At 38.8% G+C, this 22,705-nt stretch overlaps 3 protein-coding genes across 6 annotated transcripts; 2 read left to right on the top strand and 1 right to left on the bottom strand.

The window, feature by feature from the left end:
* Nucleotides 1-60: 60 nt before the first annotated feature.
* Nucleotides 61-7,610, top strand: mcm5 (minichromosome maintenance complex component 5). Its single transcript, XM_053612045.1, has 16 exons — nt 61-1,133; nt 1,423-1,549; nt 1,760-1,888; nt 2,970-3,142; nt 3,276-3,431; nt 3,558-3,727; nt 3,888-4,059; nt 4,157-4,268; nt 4,398-4,541; nt 4,660-4,725; nt 4,831-5,007; nt 5,131-5,243; nt 5,489-5,617; nt 5,793-5,935; nt 6,154-6,281; nt 7,087-7,610. The coding sequence occupies exons 1-16, from the start codon at nt 964-966 to the stop codon at nt 7,186-7,188; spliced, it is 2,211 nt and encodes a 736-aa protein (XP_053468020.1). The 5' UTR covers nt 61-963; the 3' UTR covers nt 7,189-7,610.
* hmox1a (heme oxygenase 1a) lies at nt 7,134-10,516 on the bottom strand. 2 transcript variants are annotated; one of them, XM_053612149.1, is made up of 7 exons: nt 10,365-10,509; nt 9,959-10,070; nt 9,480-9,695; nt 8,504-8,776; nt 8,158-8,206; nt 8,020-8,071; nt 7,134-7,209 (listed from the first exon to the last, which is right to left on the bottom strand). In XM_053612149.1, exons 1-7 carry the CDS (start codon nt 10,403-10,405, stop codon nt 7,173-7,175), a joined length of 780 nt encoding a protein of 259 aa, XP_053468124.1. In that variant the 5' UTR covers nt 10,406-10,509; the 3' UTR covers nt 7,134-7,172. The 2 variants fall into 2 exon arrangements, with proteins under 2 accessions (XP_053468124.1, XP_053468116.1); XM_053612141.1 differs by lacking the exon at nt 7,134-7,209 and having other exon boundaries at nt 7,667-8,071; nt 10,365-10,516.
* Nucleotides 10,517-13,010: 2,494 nt separating this feature from the next.
* foxred2 (FAD-dependent oxidoreductase domain containing 2) lies at nt 13,011-22,638 on the top strand. Of its 3 annotated transcripts, none has more exons than XM_053612063.1 (10): nt 13,011-13,134; nt 13,912-14,131; nt 14,241-14,552; nt 15,085-15,336; nt 15,686-16,012; nt 16,953-17,119; nt 17,383-17,548; nt 17,657-17,883; nt 20,746-20,916; nt 21,734-22,638. In XM_053612063.1, exons 2-10 carry the CDS (start codon nt 13,917-13,919, stop codon nt 21,964-21,966), a joined length of 2,070 nt encoding a protein of 689 aa, XP_053468038.1. In that variant the 5' UTR covers nt 13,011-13,134; nt 13,912-13,916; the 3' UTR covers nt 21,967-22,638. The 3 variants fall into 3 exon arrangements, with proteins under 3 accessions (XP_053468038.1, XP_053468032.1, XP_053468044.1); XM_053612057.1 differs by lacking the exon at nt 13,011-13,134 and adding an exon at nt 13,179-13,367; XM_053612069.1 differs by lacking the exon at nt 13,011-13,134 and adding an exon at nt 13,194-13,522.
* The last annotated feature ends 67 nt before the right edge of the window (nt 22,639-22,705 follow it).

The raw sequence follows: 22,705 nt of genomic DNA, 5'->3' as shown, positions 1-22,705 counted from the left end.
GACTGCTGGAATTAGACACATTTGTAATTTGTCTATTGTATTTACTAAAGTATATGAGTTGCATTTACTCAAAGTGTGTATTTATTCAAAAAATTGTCATTTAAATGCATTTTGTTAACTTTTCCATATATAAACCTAAGAAGCAAAACAGATCTTTTTAAGAAGTGCATTAGGGAAAGATATGCAGCCAGATGGTTACAGGGGGCTAATTGATAATGCAGGATTTCTCAAACTCCTGTGAAACTTGAGGCAGAAGAGGCAAATCTTTGATTTTTTACAACAAAAAAACCCAGGTTATATGGTTAATACTGTAGCATATTTTTTAGAACAATTCCTTATTACTTGAATAACAAGCAGACAATGAAAGTATGGCATATGGGAACGTTTGGCCTTTGATTTAAATAGTTTGACTAAGAAATCCAGATTTAGCATAAATTAAATAACTCTATAGCCTGCATTACAAACATGAAAAGAGTCTGTGGGTGACCCTGGCACAAAATGACTGCACATCACTGAACTAAGTTTGCTATAGGTCAAAATTAAAATGTCCAACAAAAAAATCTGACATATGCTCAGATCATAAACGTCAACGTGCTGTCAAACGCAACAATTCTGGGATAAAAATGCATGGTCACATAAAGCTTCCTCATCACCCCGGAATGCGCCATTTTACGCCACAAATCCTTTGGCAAACGCCATTATCGTTCACAGCTCAGAACTTTTCGCGCCACAAGAGCTGTATAGCCCCGCCCACTTTGACGCACACGAAGCGTTGAACCAATGAGTCAATTAGGTTGTCTGCAGTGGGTGGAGTCTGACTGCAAAAAGAGGCGGTCGCAAAAGTTTTGCCGCGAAAATAGTAGCGTGGCAGGCATTTTGTGAGTGTGCCAGAGTGTTGTGTAAAGTCTTTCGGAAGTTATAGCGTGCATTTTTGTTTAAATAAGTGATTTAAAGTAAAGGGAAATGTCTGGATTTGACGATCCCGGAGTTTATTACAGCGAGAGCTTCGGCGGAGGAGAAGGCATCGGGGATGAAGGGACCGTGAAACGCAGTCAAATAAAAAAGCGCTTTCGGGAGTTCCTGAGACAGTTCAGGGTCGGCACTGATCGCACCGGCTTTACCTACAAATACAGGTACAGGAAAGAAAATCAGAAAAAAAATGTAACGGTGTTCCTTCAAAAGTAGTTTAAAACATGAGATCTATCTTTTCTCCATTGTTCTGTGAAGTCCCATGTCATACACTGGTTCGACCACTTATTTTATTATTCACTACCAGAACAGTGAAAGAGTTTAGTTTTATTAACCTCGGTGATGTTTTAAATTCAGATATATAGTGTGTGTATGTATATGTGTGTGTTAATTGGTCTCAGTAGTTTGCTGTATGTAATCTACTTTTGTTTACTGTGTGGCCATTTTCTGCAGAGATGAGCTCAAGAGGCACTACACTCTTGGAGAGTACTGGATCGAGGTGGAAATGGAGGATTTGGCCAGTTTTGATGAGGATCTCTCAGATTGCCTGTACAAGCTACCCACAGAGAACCTGCCTCTGGTGAGCACAGCCTGAATACACACACTTCTACAGCAGTCAGCAATAGAGTCCCAGAATGCAACAGCAACCTGCTAATGAAATGTTGCTTGTTTTTTTTTTAAACTAGGGGGAGGGGGCAGCAATATAGTTGGTTAAACTTTCTTACAATTTGAGTGGCTTTTTGCGTTTGCTCAAGATAACGTGCATTAAAACACTGTGGCATTTTGGCAGCTAGAAGAGGCAGCACAGGAAGTTGCTGATGAGGTCACACGTCCGAGGCCTGTAGGGGAAGAGACAGTGCAGGACATCCAGGTGATGCTGAAAAGTGATGCCCATCCTGCATCTATTCGCAACCTGAAGGTGAGATGCAGAAATGTGTTTAACCCCACTCTGCAAAGTAACAAAACAAAGACTCTATATGAACTATGTGAGGAATAATGTATAACAGGGCATGATCAATGACAGGGTGATATGATAACAGTAATGACATGTTCCAATGTGTTTTATTCTTCTTATACCACTGCAATTTGTCAAACAAAGTTGTCATACATTTTGTCTGTTTATAGTTGTGGAACGTCTATGAAACTATTTAATTCCTCTCATCACTTATTCGGTTTGCTATTCTGTTGCCAACCTCTTTTTTTCCCCCTCTTGAAGTTAATAAGAAAGAATAGCTTATGTTCCTGACTGTAGAAACCACAAAGCTCCAGTTCTGTCCTGAAGATGTTCCTGTACTGGAAATATGACAGCTTCATTTCTGACCGTTACAAAGCGTTGACAGTGGAAACGTTTTCACTAAATGCTTTATAAACACAGAATTTTTCTCAAACGAAAAACCTCAAAGATTACACACACTTTCTTTATCTGACGGAGTGTCCAACCATACAAATTCCTGTGACTTGGTTGCTACCATAGAGAATAATATATTAGAACAAGTACGTTAATATAAGCTTAAAATTTGAATTACAACCAGAACTACTGTCAGTGCTACTGTTATAGAAAATGCTTAACACACTACGTATTTTATACATCCATTTTTTTTGCACATTCCGAGCTTATTTTATTAAAAAAATTTTACACTTTTTTGCACATTCCTGTACATATATTTGATATTTCTTAGCTTATTTTTTCGTTTATTTCTATTCATTCTGATCTTTTGTATTTGAATTTAGTATTTAATGCACAATGTAAAGATGAGTAGGCCAGGTTTTCATTTCACTGCAAGTTATATACTGTATATAACTGTGTATGTGACAAAAAAAATCTTTAAATGAATCAACACCTTCTGTCCAATCAGATTTGAGCATGGTTATATGTATATATAAGTATGTAATATGTGTATACTTATGTATATAAGTATGTGTATATATCTATGTAGCAATATTGCAGTTACTCTTCATTTATTATTAACTGTGATTTCTGTGGTTCTTGTCTACCACAGTCTGAGCAGGTGTCCCGCCTGGTAAAGATCCCTGGTATCATCATCTCCTCCTCAGCAGTGAGGGCGAAAGCCACACGAGTATGCCTGCAGTGCAGAGGGTGTCGTGCTGTCATCAGTAGCATTCCTCTGCCACCCGGCCTCCAGGGCTACGCTTTGCCCCGGAAGTGCAACACGTGAGTCTCTGCCCATCTCTTTAGGATCTTTTTGGATCTGTCGCATTTCTGTGCGAATAGGGGCGATTAGTACATGTTTTGTTATTTTGTCATTAGTAAATACCACATGTAAGGTTTGTGTTCTCTTATTTAGTGAGCAAGCAGGACGTGTGAAGTGTCCTGTGGATCCCTACTTTATCATCCCAGACCGGTGCGTGTGTGTGGACTTTCAGACCCTGCGGCTGCAGGAGTCACCTGATGCTGTGCCTCATGGAGAGATGCCGCGACATATGCAGCTCTATTGTGACCGGTACGCATGTGCAGTTTCACTTAGTGTGCTATACTTTATACTTTCTCCAAATTCTCGTCTGTGGATGTTGCTGCAAATCTAGCTTTTCAACTCGTAGATGTTCAAGGCTGACATTTTGTTTTTTAGGTACCTGTGTGACCGTGTCGTGCCTGGGAACCGAGTGACCATCATGGGCATCTACTCCATTAAGAAAGTGGCTCAGCCTAAGGGCAAAGGTCGGGATAAAGGAGCTGGAGTGGGTATCCGCTCTGCCTACCTGCGTGTAGTGGGTATTCAAGTGGACACGGAGGGAGCTGGTGAGTACGAGTAGTGGCTTATGATTAATCCAGTCCAAATTGTGTGCCTTTTAAGAATATAATAACATTTAATTAAGAATATGTTGTTGTCTTTTTAAACACGCCTTGTTGTTTATGCCCCTCTTTTTTTTTTATTGTTTCCTTTTCCACCATTCCCTAGGTCGAGGAGCCACTGGATCAGTGACCCCTCAAGAAGAGGAGGAGTTGCGGGCGCTGGCTGCTTCCCCCTCGGTCTACGAATCCATTGCTCGCTCTCTTGCTCCCTCGATTTATGGCAGTGATGATCTTAAGAAGGCCATTGCTTGCCTCCTGTTTGGGGGCTCCAGAAAGAGGTGAGCATGCATTCTTTGTTTTATAGTTATTTATTTAACTAGAACAAATAAAAACAAGCGAACATACATGAATGGTTTTTGGGGTTTTTTTTGTCAGGTTGCCAGATGGTCTTACCCGCAGAGGTGATATTAATCTGCTGATGCTTGGAGACCCTGGCACAGCCAAGTCTCAGCTGCTAAAGTTTGTGGAGAGATGTTCTCCTATTGGGGTAAGATGAAAGTCAGTTTGTTTGTGTTTCCAGAAAAACACCTATTGTATATTCATCCATGTTAGTCCTTTGTAGTACTGTGTTGAAGGTTGTGCGTCAGTTACTAAAATGGATGCTTTTGTGTCTCAGGTTTATACCTCGGGAAAGGGCAGCAGTGCAGCTGGTCTAACGGCGTCTGTGCTCCGAGACCCGAACACACGTGGCTTCATCATGGAGGGTGGAGCTATGGTGCTGGCTGATGGGGGTGTGGTGTGCATTGATGAGTTTGACAAGGTAAAGCTCAAGAGGTGCATGCTTCTTGAACCTATACACAGTTTAAATTAGTTAACATTTTCCTGTGCAATGTAGTTGGTTGGCTTCTTACCGTTTTAAATGTTTTGGGTTTTTTTAGATGAGAGAAGATGACAGAGTAGCTATCCATGAAGCGATGGAGCAGCAGACTATTTCAATTGCCAAGGTACAGAGAGTCAGCCCTGTTGTATCGTTCATCATTTTAATGTTCTTTAGCTGGCTGACGTCATGTAAAATCATTTGATGTGTGTTGCTGTCTTGCTGTGTATAGGCTGGCATCACCACCACTCTGAACTCTCGATGTTCTGTGCTGGCGGCTGCCAACTCGGTGTTCGGCAGATGGGACGACACCAAGGGCGAGGACAACATCGATTTCATGCCCACCATATTGTCTCGTTTTGACATGATCTTCATCATCAAGGATCAACACGACCACCAGAGAGACATGGTGGGTGGAAATAATGGCACCATTGGGTGATCGTTAACTAATCACTCATTATGTGAACTTTTAATTTATTTGGTTAATGAGCCTGGCTTTCTTAAATGATAGTTGTGGTGTGTATGTTCTTAGACGCTGGCTCGTCACGTGATGAACGTTCACCTCAGTGCTCAGACGCAGACGGAGGGGGTGGAGGGAGAGATTACTTTGGCCACGTTGAAGAAATACATTGCTTATGCCAGAACGTAAGTCTACTTCCCTCCCTACTGTACAAACTTTAAAAAAAAAAACACCTGTGTTTAGATGTGATCTATGACCTATAGACCTATGATCTAGAGTGTATACTATTGTATTAACACCTTTATATCTTGGGTAAATTATACCTCATTACGAGCCTGAGGTAGACATGTTTCTTAAATTGTCACAGCATTATGTGACACTTCACCATGCTGGAGAAAGTAGTGTTAAATGGTTGTTTGTACCTCGACAGGAAATGTGGTCCTCGTCTGTCTGCGGCTGCAGCAGAGAAGCTGAAGAACCGCTATGTGGTGATGCGGAGCGGTGCCAGGGATCATGAGAGAGAGAGCGATCGCAGAGCCTCTATTCCCATCACTGTCAGGTGACAGCATAACTCTTGAATTCATAGGCTTGCTATGGCTGTCTCTAACATTTGGCAGCACTAGTTGTCGTTCAGTAGATTTAATGGCATACCTAAGTATTAAAGTACTTCCTGAGACAACTCTCGTTAATCAGTGTTTTTTTTTTTTTTTCTCTCTCTCTCTCTTCGCTTGCAGGCAGTTGGAGGCAGTTGTACGCATCGCCGAGTCCCTGGCAAAGATGAAGCTGCAAGCGATAGCTGGAGAAGAGGAGGTGGATGAGGCTCTTCGACTTTTCCAGGTGTCTACTCTGGATGCTGCGTTGTCTGGTAGCCTATCAGGTATGTCTGTGACGTGGTGTGGTCTGTAGCGGTATTGAATAAATATCAACATAGTAAAATAGTGGAACACGTATCTAATCATCTCTAATAAGTATTGGTTTTAAGTACCTCTGGTGGTGGCTGAAGGTTATTGGTTCTGCTTGACTCTTCCACGTTTTTATATTTCGAGTGTGCATGATATCATCAATAGCGTTATGCACTGTTGTGTCTGGTTTCAGGTGTGGAGGGTTTCACCACTCAAGAGGATCAGGAAATGATCTCCCGCATTGAGAAGCAGCTAAAGAGGCGTTTTGCCATTGGCTCGCAGGTGTCTGAGCACAGCATTGTACAGGACTTCACCAAACAGGTGAGTAACGCATACCACTCTGAGGTTTACAGATGCATGTTCTGCCCTGGGGTATTTTCTCTCTGATATTCTGTCAATTAATATTGAAGTGTATAGTGGGAGGCACGTTGCATTATTTAATGGTCATTCAGTCCCTCCAGGATTTCACAATTTTGCAATCACAGAAATTAACCGATCAAACTCCGCAATATTGCAATGAGCGTGCAATTTTTCAAAATTTCCGCGAATTTGGGCCAAGATGTGTCATGTGATGTCATCACAACACGCATTCAGTCAAAGCCCCCCCCCCCCCCAATATCTCAAAGGTGTTTTTGGTTAGTTAGTGGATGCTTGTTGCACTGTTGGCCTCTTTTACCGCTTGGAGTTTGTGCTGTATTCTGTTTGACCATGAATAAAAACTGTAGTAAATTGTTGGCGGACACCAGCATTTGTTTTTTGTTTAAAAAAAAAAAATGCTTGAATTTGGGTTCTTTGTTCCTCCTAGAGATTTTTACTGTGGAAAATACATGTCTTATTTTCCCATTGTAATTTGGAGGAATGCATTTATTTATTAATGTACAGTATGAATTCGACACTAGTAGCCTGGATGGATAGCATGGCTGCAGGTCTCGGTTCATGTTGGATTTTCAGGCTTGTAATTAATACACAAAAATGCTATTCTGTTATATACTAGGGTTTATGTGGTAAATGTAAAAAAAAAAAAAAATTGCCAGGATTTCCTTGTATGCAATGTTTGCACCTTCATCAGTATTATCACAGCTACAAATACGGTGTCAACTCTCTTCTCTTTCCTGTCTTTGAGCAGAAATATCCCGAGCACGCCATCTATAAGGTCCTTCATCTGATGCTGAGGAGAGGGGAACTGCAGCACCGCATGCAGAGGAAGGTGCTTTACAGGGTCAAGTAGATGAGGACTTTGTGTGTATCTCTGCTTCAAAAAAAAGTAATAAAAACAGATAAATGTCAAATCAATTGAAGGTATGTTGAGCATCTTTCTGAGAATGCTTCCTCAGTTGAAAATGTCACCTTTTTGTAAATAGTTCAGACGGTGTCTTATGTGCACTTTTCTTTCTTCAATATCAGACTGATGGATATTTTTGTGCTGTAAACCATAATGATTAACACTGGTTAATCCTAGCTGTGGCACAAATACACTGTGGTTTAAAGGTTGCGTTTGTCATCAGACTCTTTGTGCAAAATAATGCTATTGAACTCCATGTTTGTGATCAGGTTTAAATCTGAGGGTGTCTTCAGTGATATTGTCATGATGTGTTGTGTTTTTTTTTGTTTGTTTGTTTTTTTTTGTGATAATAAAGCATTGTGAAATGGTATGTGACGTTTGTGTACAATTACTTCCCGGTTTGTTTCCACAGTAAAGAGACATATTTAAGTAAATGTGTACATGATTTTATTTGTAATTAACATATTTACATAATCTCCATTATAATTCTTGTATTACAGAGCTTTAATGAATTTCAGTGATCCCACCTTCTTTTTTTCTTTTTTTTTAAATCTCAAATTGAAAATTGGTCAGAAATGTTTAATTCGCTTGCTTTTTCATAATCAGTGTCTCATCTGTATTTCAAGCAGCTTGAATTTGTAATCAGTTATTTATTGCTGATGCAAAGTAAACGGATTCCTATATATTCTGTATTACATTTAAAAAGCAACATAGACTCCCATTCCAACAGTTGCCAGTACAGCACAAAGTCCTAATGTAAACTGAATGACTGGAGACCTTGAAATGGCTGTTAGTGGATTGATTGGTCCATTTTGTGTTCCACTGCCACCTAAACAAAAAAAGTACAAGCCTTTGTATAATTTAGCCTTTTATAATTGACATTTTTGGCCGTTTCTAAAAGAAATTCATACTTACCTGAGGTCTCTTCTGTGATGCTTAACATTTTTTGAAGGTCATCAAAAACCTGTCAGAGAACATGCTCAATGGGGGTTTTTTCTTTCTCATTCATCACAAAAACAAGACTACATAAGACCACAAAAATGACAACTTTTGTTATCCATCTGCCCAAAAGACAACTAGAGCAATGAGTAGTTTTATAGAGGAATGGCAAGACTTACTGCAATCACTTTAATCAATTTAAGCAGAGACCAAAAACTGATACCTGGGTGACATGTTTATTATTCTTTGAATTTTGAATTCCATTCTACCTATATTTTTGCAGAAACCTTAAAACCATTACTAAAGCTCATGTTAAACTTACCTCAATGTTAAACTCAAAGGCCCTGACAGCTTCATCCAGAACTTTCCTGCGCTCCTCCTCACTCATCTCAATGCTGTTCATCCTGCTCCTATACAGCTGCTTAAAGCGATGAGGACTTGTCACTCCTGGGAATGAAAAGAATGCCACACCCTCCTTGCCATTAAGTCCGATGGCCTTCTGGGTAATTTTTCCTAGGACCTGACCTCCTGATAGGTCGCCAAGGTAACGGGTGTAAGCATGAGCTACGAGGAGATTTGGATTGCTCCTGCCAATCTGAATCAAAGGAAGAATGATGGCTTAGAAAGACATGGCAATACAAACATGAGTTTGTATTGCCATAGCAAGTTAAAGGGCATGCCTCAGGGAATCCTTAAAGACTATGTATAGAAACATTATAACAATGTGTATTCCATTTTGGCAAAGGCAACAAGTTTTGCTTTAGAGAGCTAGGTCTGTTAACGAGCAAAAATGCTCATTTTTAGAAGTGTACTGTGGTTATGATTTGAGTAGTGGCACTTTCATATCCTGATTCAACTGATCACATTTCCTACAATGTACTGATGAAAATAAATGAGCAATTTATGGATTTCCCATTGGCCAACACTGGTGTACTGGAGCTGCATAAACTTTTTGGTTATATTTTAGAACAATAATCTACCCCAAAATTTGGTCACTGGATTTGTGCTAAAATAATTGTGTTTTTCCCTTGACATCATGTTTTTTTTGTTTTGTTTTTTTGTTTTTTTTACATCTTCCAACCATTTTATTTACTTGTTTTTTTCATATTTTCCCTTGTTTCTACACTGCAAATGTAAAATATTTTCAGTAAACAGCCACGGTGCAAAAAATGATTTGTTGTTCTGTAACAGGTACATACTATACATCCTCCAAATCAGATAACATTGTGCTAACACCAGTCACACAAAAACTGTGCTCCTTAATGTGGCCCTCCTTAATGTGGCAGAAAAAGCTATACCTCTCGAAGCCTCTCTGCATATCTGTGCGTTGCTGCAGGTACTATAACTCTCTTTCTCCACTGTGGCCCAAAGAAATATTCAAGATCTCTCTCAAGCGACTCCAATCTGGCTAGCTCCTGAGGGAAGTAGATGGGCTCCACGGCTGGGTGGGCAGAGTTCCTGTCCAGTTCCTCTTCCAGCGCTTGGTAGATCTCATACAGGGAACACAGAAGAATCTATAAGCAAAGAAAAAAAAGAGATCTTTGAGAAATGGGCATTTAGAGAACTGATTTTACTACTTAGAACGGAACAGAAAGATAAAGTTAGTTGAGGTCAGTTGCTAAGGGTCTGTGTTTTTCCTGGAAGTATTATTCACTACCCTGAGAATTTGTATGATTTGAGCATTTTCTGAAAAGTTCTTTATGACTGTGTCCAATAATTTAAATGTTTACTCAACTATTTAAGTGGGAAAGGTATAGTTCTTGCTGAGTATATTTACCTTATACTGCGGCAGAGTGATCTGTCCTTTCTGGTAGTTGAGCATTAGCTGGGTGTTCTCAGCACGCACATGGCTGTCTTTGGTCACCTCTTTTATCTGCTCTGACAGATCGCTGTGGACAAGCAGCAAATACAGCCTTCACTGTGCTTGTTATGTTCATATCAAGTGACTACTTCAAATAAATTGACAACTATACAAAGTCATTCAAATAGCTAATCGTTCAAATTTTTGATTAGCACTCACCAATAAGAGGACCAAATGCCAGTCGAACCTCTTACATCTTGCACCACTTAATTTGCACTGTTTTCTTCAAAAGCATCATGTTTCTCAATAATCTACTAGAATTGTTCCAATTTTCTACAGCATACTGTAGAAAAATGAATTAATAAAAGTACTATCTGCTTACCTGCCAACACCATTTGCCCTTTTCATCTTTGTGGTATCCATTTCTGACGATCTTTGATAATTTGATGCAACAGTGCAAGTCCCTTCTGCTAGAAGATCGAGAGTTGTTTGCAAATAATTGTGCAGCCACAACTCCCAGCCTGAGATTATCCTTAGTCTGATTTCTTCATCAGCTCAGTCTTTTTTTATATCCACTTCCCTCCCCCTTGTTTGCTAGGAACTATAGGAACTGAGGAACTGAGAGTGGTGACTCATATCTCACATAGTGGTTTATCATGAGTGGACATATTGTAGATATGAATAAGTGTAATGGCCCTGGGTTAATATATGCTACAAGACAAGGTCACAAAAAGACAATGTATCTAGACATAGCCTTAATGTAATAACTGTATTAACATTTATTTTCTACACTTACAGAAACACCTTAAATCATCACAGATCAGATCCTGAGGATTGAAGTTGAATGTGTCATGCTCTGTTAGATGTGGTGGTGGTGGTGGTGGTGTGTGTGTGTGTAACGTGACTCAGCAAAGAGGAACATAAAACCATGACTGTGAGGAAAAAACATGTATACTGATGGGGCACATTTCTGTAACATCATGTGGTAGGATCAATTTAACTATATTTAAATAAAATATATTTGTTCACCGTGTGGTTCAGTGATTTCCAATTACGATTTACTGAAGTATAGTCACAGGGGAGTAAACAAAATAAAATTGTAAATAATTTATATTTTAGGCTTTGAGCAGCAGACCTTTTTGGCTTCCTGGTTAATGCACCGGGCCCTAATACAATGAGCCTCCAGTTTTTGTTCTCCTGGACAATTTTTGTTCCTAGGGTTCCCTCGGATCCCCTCTCTACATTGGGCCCTTTGAATCATCTGACAATCATGTTCATCAATGGCACCACTGTTATTATAAAGGAACCCATTAACTTTGTGATATGAATGATGGTGATGCAGTGGGTAATGTGGTTCTCTTACAGTTCCAAGATCCTTGGTTTGATCCTGAGTTCAGGTTACAAGATTGTGTTTCTGTGCATGTTCTCTAGTTTATTCCCACCACCCAATAATATGCCAGTAGGTAGAATGGCTAGGTGTCAATATGTGTGTACATGGTACCCTAGCTGTGTTCCTGGGACAGGTTCTGAATGAATGAATTGGGTTAATAAATGATTGTGCTTTACTAGTTTATTGACATTCAGGGTTTTTTTTTACTCTAGGCTAAATGTCTGTAAAAGTTTTTAGTCTTCTTGGTCATGTTGAATGTCTCATAATATCAAGGTTTGGAAAAGTGTATATATGTATATATGTATATATATATATATATATATATATATATATATATATATATATATATATATATATATATATATATACGGTTATGAATATGTTTTGTCACTCCTCTAAAGATACCAGATTTGTTCACTAGGTAAAGAAAATAATGTATTCTACATATCCCAGTAGAGGAGAAGAAATTTCCTGGGTCAGAAATAGGTGGACACTCAATATCAAGAAACACCTTCTGGTCAGAGAAGACATGTGGTTTGAAAGAGGAGGAAAGGGGGCGATATACTGTATGTTAAACATAAGGTCTTCAATACTTTCTAATGTGAAATACTATGCAATAGGCTACTTGATTTTTGAGCTTTGATTTCACTTGAGATGTTCCTTAGGGTTTAAACAAGTGGTTCTTAAAGTAGGGTCCTGGGCCTCCCAGGGGTCTGTGAAGCATAGCCAGGAGGTCATTATAGTTCTTATGGTTATTGGTCTATTTGACTGGAATTAAAGGGGGATTAAGCCAAACCTCAATAACTCAAAAACATGTCAGCTTATAAATAAGGTCATGGACCTATCAGTTACCCGCCACGATTCCTGCCACTGCCCTGTGTGTGCGTAGTTTGCATGTTCTCCCTGTGCTATGGGGGTTTCCTCCAGGTACTCCGGTTTCCTCCCCAAGTCCAAAGACATACATGGTAGGCTGATTGGCATGTCCAAAATGTCTGTAGTGTATGAGTGGGTGTGTGAATGTGTATGTGATTGTGCCCTGCGATGGATCGGCACCCCATCCAGGGTGTACCCTGCCTGAAGCTCCCTGGGATAGGCTCCAGGTTCCCCGTGACCCTGTAGGATAAGCGGTATAGAAAATGGATAGATGGATGGATATTTAAATAATGTTTGTGAAAAAAAATCTGTGCTGAGGGTGTGCATGGGATTTAATTTACAGTTAAAGGGGTCCATGGCTACAAAAAGTTTGAGGACTCTTAGTATAAGTACCCATAACTTACCAAATGATAGTGCTAGGATTCCAGCTCCTATTTCTGAGTGACCTTTCATTCATATGCTTTGCATGTATCCATGATACATGACCTCTCTACATGTCACCCAACAAGCTATGTTCATATTCTACTTGAAACAAGTTATTTTATGGAGGTAAAGCTCGGTTTCAACAGGGTTAGCTACGTACATCCAGAACTGAATTCTAACGTACTAAACAGCATGCCATAGTACTACACCATCACTGCTGTGCACATTTTATTTTATTTAGTACCGTAGTATCTAGGAGGAATATGTAAAACTAGCCACGCCTTTCTCTCTCCTCATTGGCTAGGAAGCAAAGGTCGTGAGCCATTTAGTGACGTATATTGTGTAGTTCGCTGCTACAGCGTGCAAAAAAAAAAAAAAAAATTGTTATGAAAGCTATGTGGAAAGATGCTGTTCCAATTCACGACCACAGATTTTTGAGGGACAAAGTGGTCGATTTTGGTGAAAGGTATGTCGTTTCTGTAAAAAAAAAAAAATCATGGCGTTTTTCATTCTCTGTTTAGCGCCGCTGAGATTAGAGGCATCTCCCGGCGGAAATGGAGCTCGCGGCCGGATGAGATTCAGGATCAGTGCGGAAAGATCAGCTGGGCCTTTATTGATCTAATGTCATGTTTTCTGTGATTTGTGATTGTGCACAGCCTGGAAGTGTAGCGGAAATCATCGCCTGCTGCAGAGAACCATGTAACGAATACAGAAGAGCGAGATGGTAGCGTAGAGAACAGAGTCGTTTTGGATGGAGCTCTTTGGCTTCAGTTAGCTTCAGAATTTTAACTTGGTGAACACAAACATAAGGGATTAAATACTTTCAGGAGTTCTTCAGCTAAACAAAAACTACTGTGAGACGTTTTTGGTTGTTATAATTTTGTATAACAAATCTATCCTTGTTATTTATTTATTCATTAGTTAGTTAATTAATCAGTTAATTAATTGCACTTGTATCATTGCTTTTAAAGGGACATTGGGTGTTTAAAGGGAATAATAATATTTTTATTATTATATAATAATAGTTTTATTATAATTATTATATTTATATTACGATAGTTATGGGGTGGTGGGCACAGTGGCTTAGTTTGGCTTATTACAATGGTGAGCCACCCACAACGTTATTCTTGTTCGTGGTCATTGTTCACACTGTTGTGCTGTTTGTGTTTGTTTTCTTAAGCTGTTAGCAATATTTATTTATTTGGACATCATGATGTGATGTAGTCTGTTGCATATTTTCTAGTGCTCATGGGGCTGAGCCTGTCTGTCCACTGCCTCCTGTTGCTCATTTCTCTGGTTCTAAGTGTCCTTGGTGATCACCGTGATCTCAGTATCCATCACCATGACTACTGTGTGCTTGGGGCGGGGCCTGCAGGCCTACAGATGGGCTATTTCCTGTCCCAGAGTCAGAGAAATTACATAATACTGGAGCGCAACTCTGGACCAGGAAGTTTCTTCCAGAAGTGAGTCAATCCCTGATCTTATGAAAGGTCTTTATATCAAGAGCCTGTGCAGCATCCTAAATATATGCTTCTTTACTATTCAGACATGTATCTGCTGTCTTTATCTTAGGTATCCTCGTCATCGAAAACTCATTAGCATCAACAAAATTTACACAGGGAGGCAGAACAGTGAATTTAACCTGCGCCATGATTGGAACTCCCTACTGAGTCACAGGCCAGACCTTCTGTTTCAGAGATTCAGCCGGGACCTGTACCCTGAAGCTGATGCCTTTCCTCGCTACCTCTCTGTGTTTGAGAAAGAACTGGGACTGCAGGTTAAATATAACACTGATATAGGGAGCATTCGAGCTTTGCAGTTTGGAGAAAGTGGACATAAAGGCTACATACTGACTGATCAGCATGGGGTGAATTATAAATGCAGGTATTGTGGCAGTAGTTCTTCTTCCTTATGAACCACCATACTATTTCCTAATCAGGCTTGTGTGTTATGTAGAATTGTATCCGAATTCCACAGGTCAGTGGTATACTCCTTCATAGCTGTTGGTTCATTCCATGTCTTTTTATGTTTTTTTTTTGTGTAACCATATTTTAGAACTATGTTTTGTTTAACTAATATTAGTATCGAGTTGTTAAGTAAAGTATAAAACACAATGGGGTGTACTATTATAGGAAAACCAAAGTTGATTATTTTCAAAAGGCTGACACTGGAGAGTCTTTTCAAAGAAAGTTTCACAAGATCAACAGTTGCACACTCTTTAAATCCATTTATTCAGAGTATTTGCCATAAAAGTCCCTGTGAATTAGCTGTTACAATAGAAACAATACTATATTTGAATGCACACATTAAAATGTAATCACGCAACCTGCATTTCTGTCAGAGATGGGCTGTTTATATATATATATATATATACACTCTATTCCTGTCTTATTGTCTGTTTTCCTGTTCGCTCTAGAGTTCTGTTAGTGGCCACTGGGCTCTGGATCCCCGAGGAGGTCGAGTTTGTGGGCTCTAATTTGGTAGAAGGATACGAGTCCATCTCCACTGATCCTGAGGAGTACAAAGATCAGGCTGTGCTGATCCTGGGAAAGGGAAACTCTGCTTTTGAAACGGCACAGAACATTCTGGGAAGAGCCAGCCGGATCCACTTGTATAGCCCGAGCCCTGTACGACTAGCATGGCAGACACACTATGTCGGAGACCTCAGGTGCAGTATTTTTTGTCTGACTGTTAGAGAGCTTTACATACTTCATGATTGGTTTTATCTGACCTTGTTTTTCTTGAGTAATTCAGCACTGTTTTATAGCTTTATTTTTTTATGTCCATCTGTCCATAACCCTTTGTTCCAAGACTTACTTTGGCATTGTGTTTTGAGACATAATGTGTGGAAAAAGCTATAACTACTAAATGATTTATCTCATATGGGTGGAGATATTTGCTTGAAAATGCTTTTAACTGAAATGTGCTTTTAAAAGAGTTCAAATATATTGTCTGAATGTCATCTTAAATGCAAGCCTATTTTGGAGACATAAGCTTTGCTTCTGTTTGTCTTCTAGGGCAGTGAATAATGAGCTGTTAGACACGTACCAGCTAAAGTCTCTAGATGGCTTAGTGGAGGGAAGACTGGAGGACATTGCTGTTGTCCGTGGAGGAAGAATGAAAAGGAGAGCTCAAAAAAAGACGATAGGGAAGTCTTCAGAGAAAAAAGAGCAGCTCTATCTTACTCTGTCGGAACTTTTGGAAAGTCGCAATGTCAACCAGGACACTAATATTACTGCAGAAAACCTGCCTGGGTACCATGATGACAACTTCTCTCTAAGACAGCCTTATGACCGTGTAATCCGCTGCTTGGGATTCCGCTTCAACTTCACCATCTTTAATGTGTATGAGCACTTTGCAGCTGTCTTTGCCAAAGCAGTCATGTTGTACTATTTTCTTTTTTTTTTCTTTTTCCTTTTTTTTTTTTTTTTTTTGGGGGGGGGGGGGGTCATGTTTTTTGTCTTTTCAATAGTCACAGAAAATTTTATTTAGCTATGTTTATGTTGGGTTCTGTTGTTTGCTGCTAGCAATGAAGTCCTCGTGCTGAGTGTTATGTTTAAGATGCCATTTAAACAGCATCTTAAAGAGTGTGAGGGTGAGTGCCCTGATCATGCAGCCAGTATCAGTAAGCATGTTCTTAAAAAACTGATTGTAGGGTGCCATGAATTGCACCATGACTCACAAGCAAAGTGTAGACACTGGCGAGTGAGGGGGAAAGGAAATGTTTGTGTCCAAGTCCTCAAAGCTCACACAATTCATAGACCTTGCTCTTATTTTTAATAACCATGCTTGATGATACTGCTCTGTACAGTTAGAGCAGCCACCCTAGTGCTTTCTGTTAAAGATAATGTTTAAACACCATAAGCTGATTTATCGATTCATAAGTAATATCAGGTGTTATAGGAAGATGCTGTAGTAGCTTCTTTTGATATCTTCACATAGAACAGTTTGCAGTCTGCTTTGCTTCGATCATCTTTAATTGGGTAATACATCCAGATTGTTGTCATTTATTGTCACATGTTTGATAGCATGATGGATATACACTTGGCTTACATCACATTCTATTATATAATATCTAATGATGATATCTGAGCAATTTTTAGGAGTACTTTTTTAGGAGAAAAAGTGTGAGTAAATGAGCATGGTATTGGACAGATACTCTGTATCAGTATTGGGCATCATTAGTAATAAGATACGTAACTTATGTATATCATGCTGTATAATATTTGTACCACTTAAATGAGTATATATAATATATAATATATATATTTTTTGTTCCTCCAGGTCTGCCCGTCCACCACGCAGCAGTGTTGCTCGTGGCCGTCTGCCGGCAGTGACAGCATGGTATGAGGGCAGGGGGACACCCAATCTGTTCATCCTAGGAACCTCATCCCACTCCAGAGACTACAGAATGTCCGCTGGAGGATTTATTCATGGATTTCGCTACACAGGTTCGCTTTCCATGTTGGGATTCTTGCTTGCAACTTGTATGACTGTTATATGTGTGGAAATCATGTTGAGCAAGGCAGATGTACTGTTAAAGAGTCTTGGAGAATGAAGCTCCTGGACAGTCACAAATCTCTGTGCACTATGACAATAAAAAATATGAGAGTATTTTTAAGCTTGGCATTATAAATGATGGTTGACATTTATGTGATTTAGTGTCACTGTTGATAACACTTTAATAACTTTAATAACCACTTTGATATTGTAGTGCGTGCTGTGCATAAGGTCTTGGAGCAGCGTTACCATAACAACGCTTGGCCAGCTATCAAACTGCACATCAGTCACCTGCTGACTTGGATTTTGAAGAGAGTAAATGAAGCATCTGGGCCATACCAGATGTTTGGGGTTTTGGGGGACATTGTATTACTGCAAGGGTAAGGACTGATTCTATTCCCATGTTAAGAATGGAATCAGTTAGGACCTTCTATCTCATTAGTGTGTTGAAATGAGAAAGACCGCTAACAGATTTCTCTGTCTGTCAGAGCTCACTATGAGTATCTGGAGGAGTTTCCTGTGCAGGCGCTACCTCATTTTACTGCTCTGTGTGGTCGGCGTGTCTCTGAGCACGGCCTTCTGGTCGTGATCATGCAGTATGGACTGAACCACACAGACACACTTGGGCCAGGCCGTGCTGAGTCAGAGTGGACCAAAGCCTGGAAGTCTAATTTCCTCCACCCTGTCATCTACTACTACAGTACACTGCCTACAGGTTAGAGTAAAATAAATGGAAATTATGCTAAAAATAAATTCAGATTTGACAAAAGAATATTAAAACAAGTTGTGTCTGAACAGGCTGTCTATGGAAGTCAGTTTTGATGTCAGAGTAGGACTTGGTGATATGGTGCTATATATAGTGCTGTGAAAAGTATGTATAGACCTTTTTGCCCCTGATTATTTCTGTTTTTGTGTGTCTCATACTAAATAGTTTTAGATCTTCAAACAAAATACAACATAAAGCAAAGGCAACCTGGGTAAACCCACGATACAGTTTTTATTTATTGAAGCAAAAAAAGGTATCCAACACCTATCACCAATGTGCAAAAAAAACTAGTTGCCCCCTTAAACATAAAATCTGGTTGTGCCACCTTTAGCAGCAATAACTGCAACCAAATGCTTCCGATAACTGGAGATCAGTCTTTCACTTACTTCTAGGACTAAAACTTACTCCTCTGTTTTGTCATCATTATTTTTCTGCATAATCCAGCTGCACTGTAAGTTTCAACTTACAGACTGAAGACCGGACATAGTCCTTTAGGATTTTCTGGTAGAGAACAGAATTCATGTTTCCCTCAATTACTGCAAGTTGCCCAGGCTCTGAAGCAGCAAAGCATCCTCACACCATCACACTTCCACCACCATGCATGACTGTATGTATGATGTTCTTTTTGTGGAAGTCTGTGTTTGGTTTATGCCAGTTGTAATGGGACCTGTCTTCCACTTTCGACTAATCAATTCAGAGAACATTCTCCCAAAAGGTTTGAGGATCATCAAGGTGTGTTTTCACAAATTTCAGACGAGCCGTAATGTTCTTCTGGGTTGGCAGTGGTTTTTGCCTCACCACTCTTCCATGGATGCCATTTTTGCCCAGTGTCTTTCTGATAGTGGAGTCATGAACCGTGACCTTTATTGATGCAATGGAGGCCTGTAGTTCCTTTGATGATGTCTTTGGCCCTTTTGTGATTTCCTGGATGAGTAGTTGCTGTGCTCTTGGAGGAATTTTGGTAGGGTGAAATTTTGGAAGGTCGGCCACTTCTGGGAAGGTTCACTACTGTGCTGAGTTTTTCCATTTGGAGATACAATAATGGCTGTCACTGTGGTTCTTTGGAGTCCCAGAGCCTTTGAAATAGCTTTGATGTAATTCAATCACCACCTTCTTCTTCTTCTTCGTCGTTGTCGTCGTCGTCGTCGTCGTCGTCGTCGTCATCGTCATCATCATCATCATCATCATCATCATCATCATCATCATCTCTAGAATTTATTTAAATTTTGGCACTGTGTGTTACTGGGTAAGACCTTTTAACCAACTTCATGCTGTGGAAAAAGCTCTGTTTAAGTGTTGATTTGATTGAACAGGGCTGGCAGTAATCAGGCCAGGTTGCGTCTAGTCCAGGTGAACCCCATTATGAATGCAGTTTCATAGATTTGGGGAATTAGTAACTACGGGGCATATACATTTTCACATAGGCCCAATTGGTACTGGATAACCTTTTTTCTTCAATAAATAACATTTATCCTAAAAACTAAAAACTGTATTTTGTTTACTCAGGTTGCCTTTGTTTTATCTTAGATTTTGTTTTAATTTTTGAAACGTTTAAGTATGAGACACAAAAACAGAAGAAATCAGATTACTTTTTCACATCACTGTATAATTATCATATGAAGATGAATGACAAGTTAAAGGAAAAACCATCATAAAGTGTGTTGTTGGGCCACCATGAGCCACTAGAACAGCTTCTTAGCATAGATTTTACAATTACTCTGGAACTGGAGGGATGAAAATCATTCTTCCCTCAATTGAGATATTCCCTCAATTGGTGTTTGGATGATGTTGGAGAGCACTGCCTAACACACTGGATCATAATCTCCAATAGATATTCAGCTGGGTTAAGATCTGGTGTTTACTGGGTTAAGATTCAACAGTGTTTACTTCTTATATATAATTTAACACCCTATTCCTAAATTGAAATTATATTCTGTTCTGTTCTATTCTAGTTTTAACATTATTATTATTATTATTATTATTATTATTATTATTATTATTATTATTGTTGTTGTTGTTGTTGTTGTTGTTGTTGTTTTTCTTTTCTTTTTCCTATGTACTACTTTTGTGTACAGCACTTTGAGAAGCTGATTTTAAAGGCGCTCTAGAAAATAAAGCTGTTTATTATTATTATTATTATTATTATTATTATTATTATTTTACTTCCTTGGAATGCTTCTAGACTTAATTTTTACTCCCTTCCTTCAGACTGACAGTCTCTTCAATGACAGTTTAACTGCGATTTTGACTTTGCAATCCACTGTAAGAAAACACGAGTTTTCAAAAAAAAAAAGACCATTTTTATTAATGATAATAAAATAATAATTAATAACTATCATGTTATTCAGAAAAATCTGATCAATCCCAAGGGGTTTGAACACTTTTGCAAGCTGCTGTATATTTGACTATGTTGGAACACACACACTCAATATGTTATGCAAACAGTATGAATTCCAATTTTTTTGGAAGGTACAAGAGAGAAATATATTTTTTGCCATGCAACCATCTACTCGTTTTTCCAAAAAGAAGTTGATCAATGGTTTTGTAATACTGATGATGGTATTTTCAGAAAAGCAGTCTGACATCATTTATTGCTATGATATACTGATCGACACCTACGGTATGTGCAAGAAACCTACTGAAGCATATTACTTGTAATTTGTGTGGGTGCATAAAGATGGAATTGTCCATGATGACTTTCAATCATCTGGGTCATTTTGACACAAGTAGTTTTATCACTTGCCTTGTATAAGCATGTTGGTGTACTAATCTGTTTTGATACACAACTGCCTTTAATCTAATCTTCCACAGAGAGAGATATGAGGCAGCGTCCAGCTGGATGGCCTCTGCCACGTCCTGATGCTGTGCATCACATGGTCGAAGACTTCCTGACTGAGTGGGACCAGCCCGTGTCTCACAGTCAGCCCCTGCGTCGCTTCCTCGAGCACTGCCTTCAGACAGACCTCAGGGTGTTCTATGCAGGTTTGTAGACTGTATACAAAGACTTTTTGTACTGTTTTTAGGTCACTTTGAAATATCTAGATGTATGGCAGCTTATTGTTGAAATTATTGTTGTCTTATCTTGAAAGTGTTGAATGATAGAAAAATTCAGTTAGCTGTCCATTAAAAATAACCAAAATAATAATGTCACTTGCTATAGTTGTCCCTGGTGCATACCAATATTTGCAACCAGATTTAAGGCAAAATATTTGATTTGGATAATAAACTTTATGGAAAATATATCACTATACAATGTGATACATCATATTATATATATTTTATATAATATTATTATATATATTATTATATATATTGTAGTGACAAATGACCGTCTTGTCACTTAGAGGTGTTGTAGGGTTGTTTCCGACACGAGATCTGAACAAGACATGCTTCCATTCTAGTACTGCTTTTATCCACTTTATTTATCACACAGCTCGTTGATGTCCTTTTAAACTCGCAGTTCTAATGCACAAACACATAGTAATCACACCAGTTTGCTTCCACCTGCACATGTCCTGACACAGTCAAAAATTGTTGTGCTTCCCTCCATTACACACATGCCTTCTTACTTTTTGGCTACCTATATACTAATTAGACCCACACTCCACCCAGTGTTAAACAATGAAATTACAACAGACATTGAATACAACATAATGGCTCATATATATATATATATATATATATATATATATATATATATATATATATATATATATATAATATAAAATCTCCCTGTCATACAGTGTGTAAATCTTTACTATAAACCGGTATTGTCTACTTTTTTTTCCCCCTTTATAAGAATCCTGCTTCCAGCTTTCCCTCACCAGTCTCAAGCCCCCCATCTTCTGTCGTCAAGGCTACTTAAACAAAAGAGGCATTGTGGGTAATAGCCACCTGTGGAAGCATGCCCGTGAGGCAGGGCTCATGCCAAACCATCATAGATCAGTTCTTCCTGCTAATGATGAGTCATTTTCTGAATACCTGTCACATTCTGGAGCTGCGGTGACTTCGACAATCAACTCTGATCTCTAAAGCGAGTAAAACAAGCCAAAGACTCATTCTCTTATAACATTATTATGAAATATATTTCATTATGAAAGATCACTATTTACCTGTACCTCTTAATGGTCTTTGCATAACTAAATGCCATATATTTTTCCAAAATTGTTGCTACACTATAATTTGTCAGACTTTTTTTTTTTTTTTTTTTTTTTTTTTTATGAACAAGAAAATGTTGTATGTGATGAGCTTTTTGTTTGTGTTTGATATTTGTCAAACTTATTGAGTGCTGTTACCTATGTGTTTAACATGCACAAATACATGCCACTACTGAGTGACATCCTGTTGCTGGTAAAACCTGGAATTCAATTAAAATTGAGTGTTCCCAATTTTTCTTCTTTCTTATAATAATGCTTATTATATTCAGTTTCACAGTGAAAGTATTGTATACCTGCAGACATTTTATGTTTGAAAACACAGTATAGCTGCCATTGGCACTTCTACAGCTATAGGAAATGTATCTCTGAACAAAAACTGTCGAGCTGTGCCAATGGTTTGAATGAAACTATCGAGTATAACTCAATAGTACATTCACAGAAATATTTTATCAAATAATATCTCTTTTTAAATGTTTATTTATTTAATAATTGTGCGGTAGGTACATTTTTGTATAATATGTTAATATTTTAACAACGCTAAAAACTGCAACCAACGTTTCACTGAAACGGTAGAGCTTCCTCTAAGACTACAACATTGTGATTGGCTAAAATAA

This window comes from Ictalurus furcatus, chromosome 2 (genome assembly GCF_023375685.1).
Source record: "Ictalurus furcatus strain D&B chromosome 2, Billie_1.0, whole genome shotgun sequence".
In the NCBI taxonomy this organism is placed as follows: domain Eukaryota; kingdom Metazoa; phylum Chordata; class Actinopteri; order Siluriformes; family Ictaluridae; genus Ictalurus; species Ictalurus furcatus.
The sequence above is the reverse complement of the archived record's forward strand: the minus strand, read 5'-3'. Positions and strand labels throughout refer to the sequence as shown.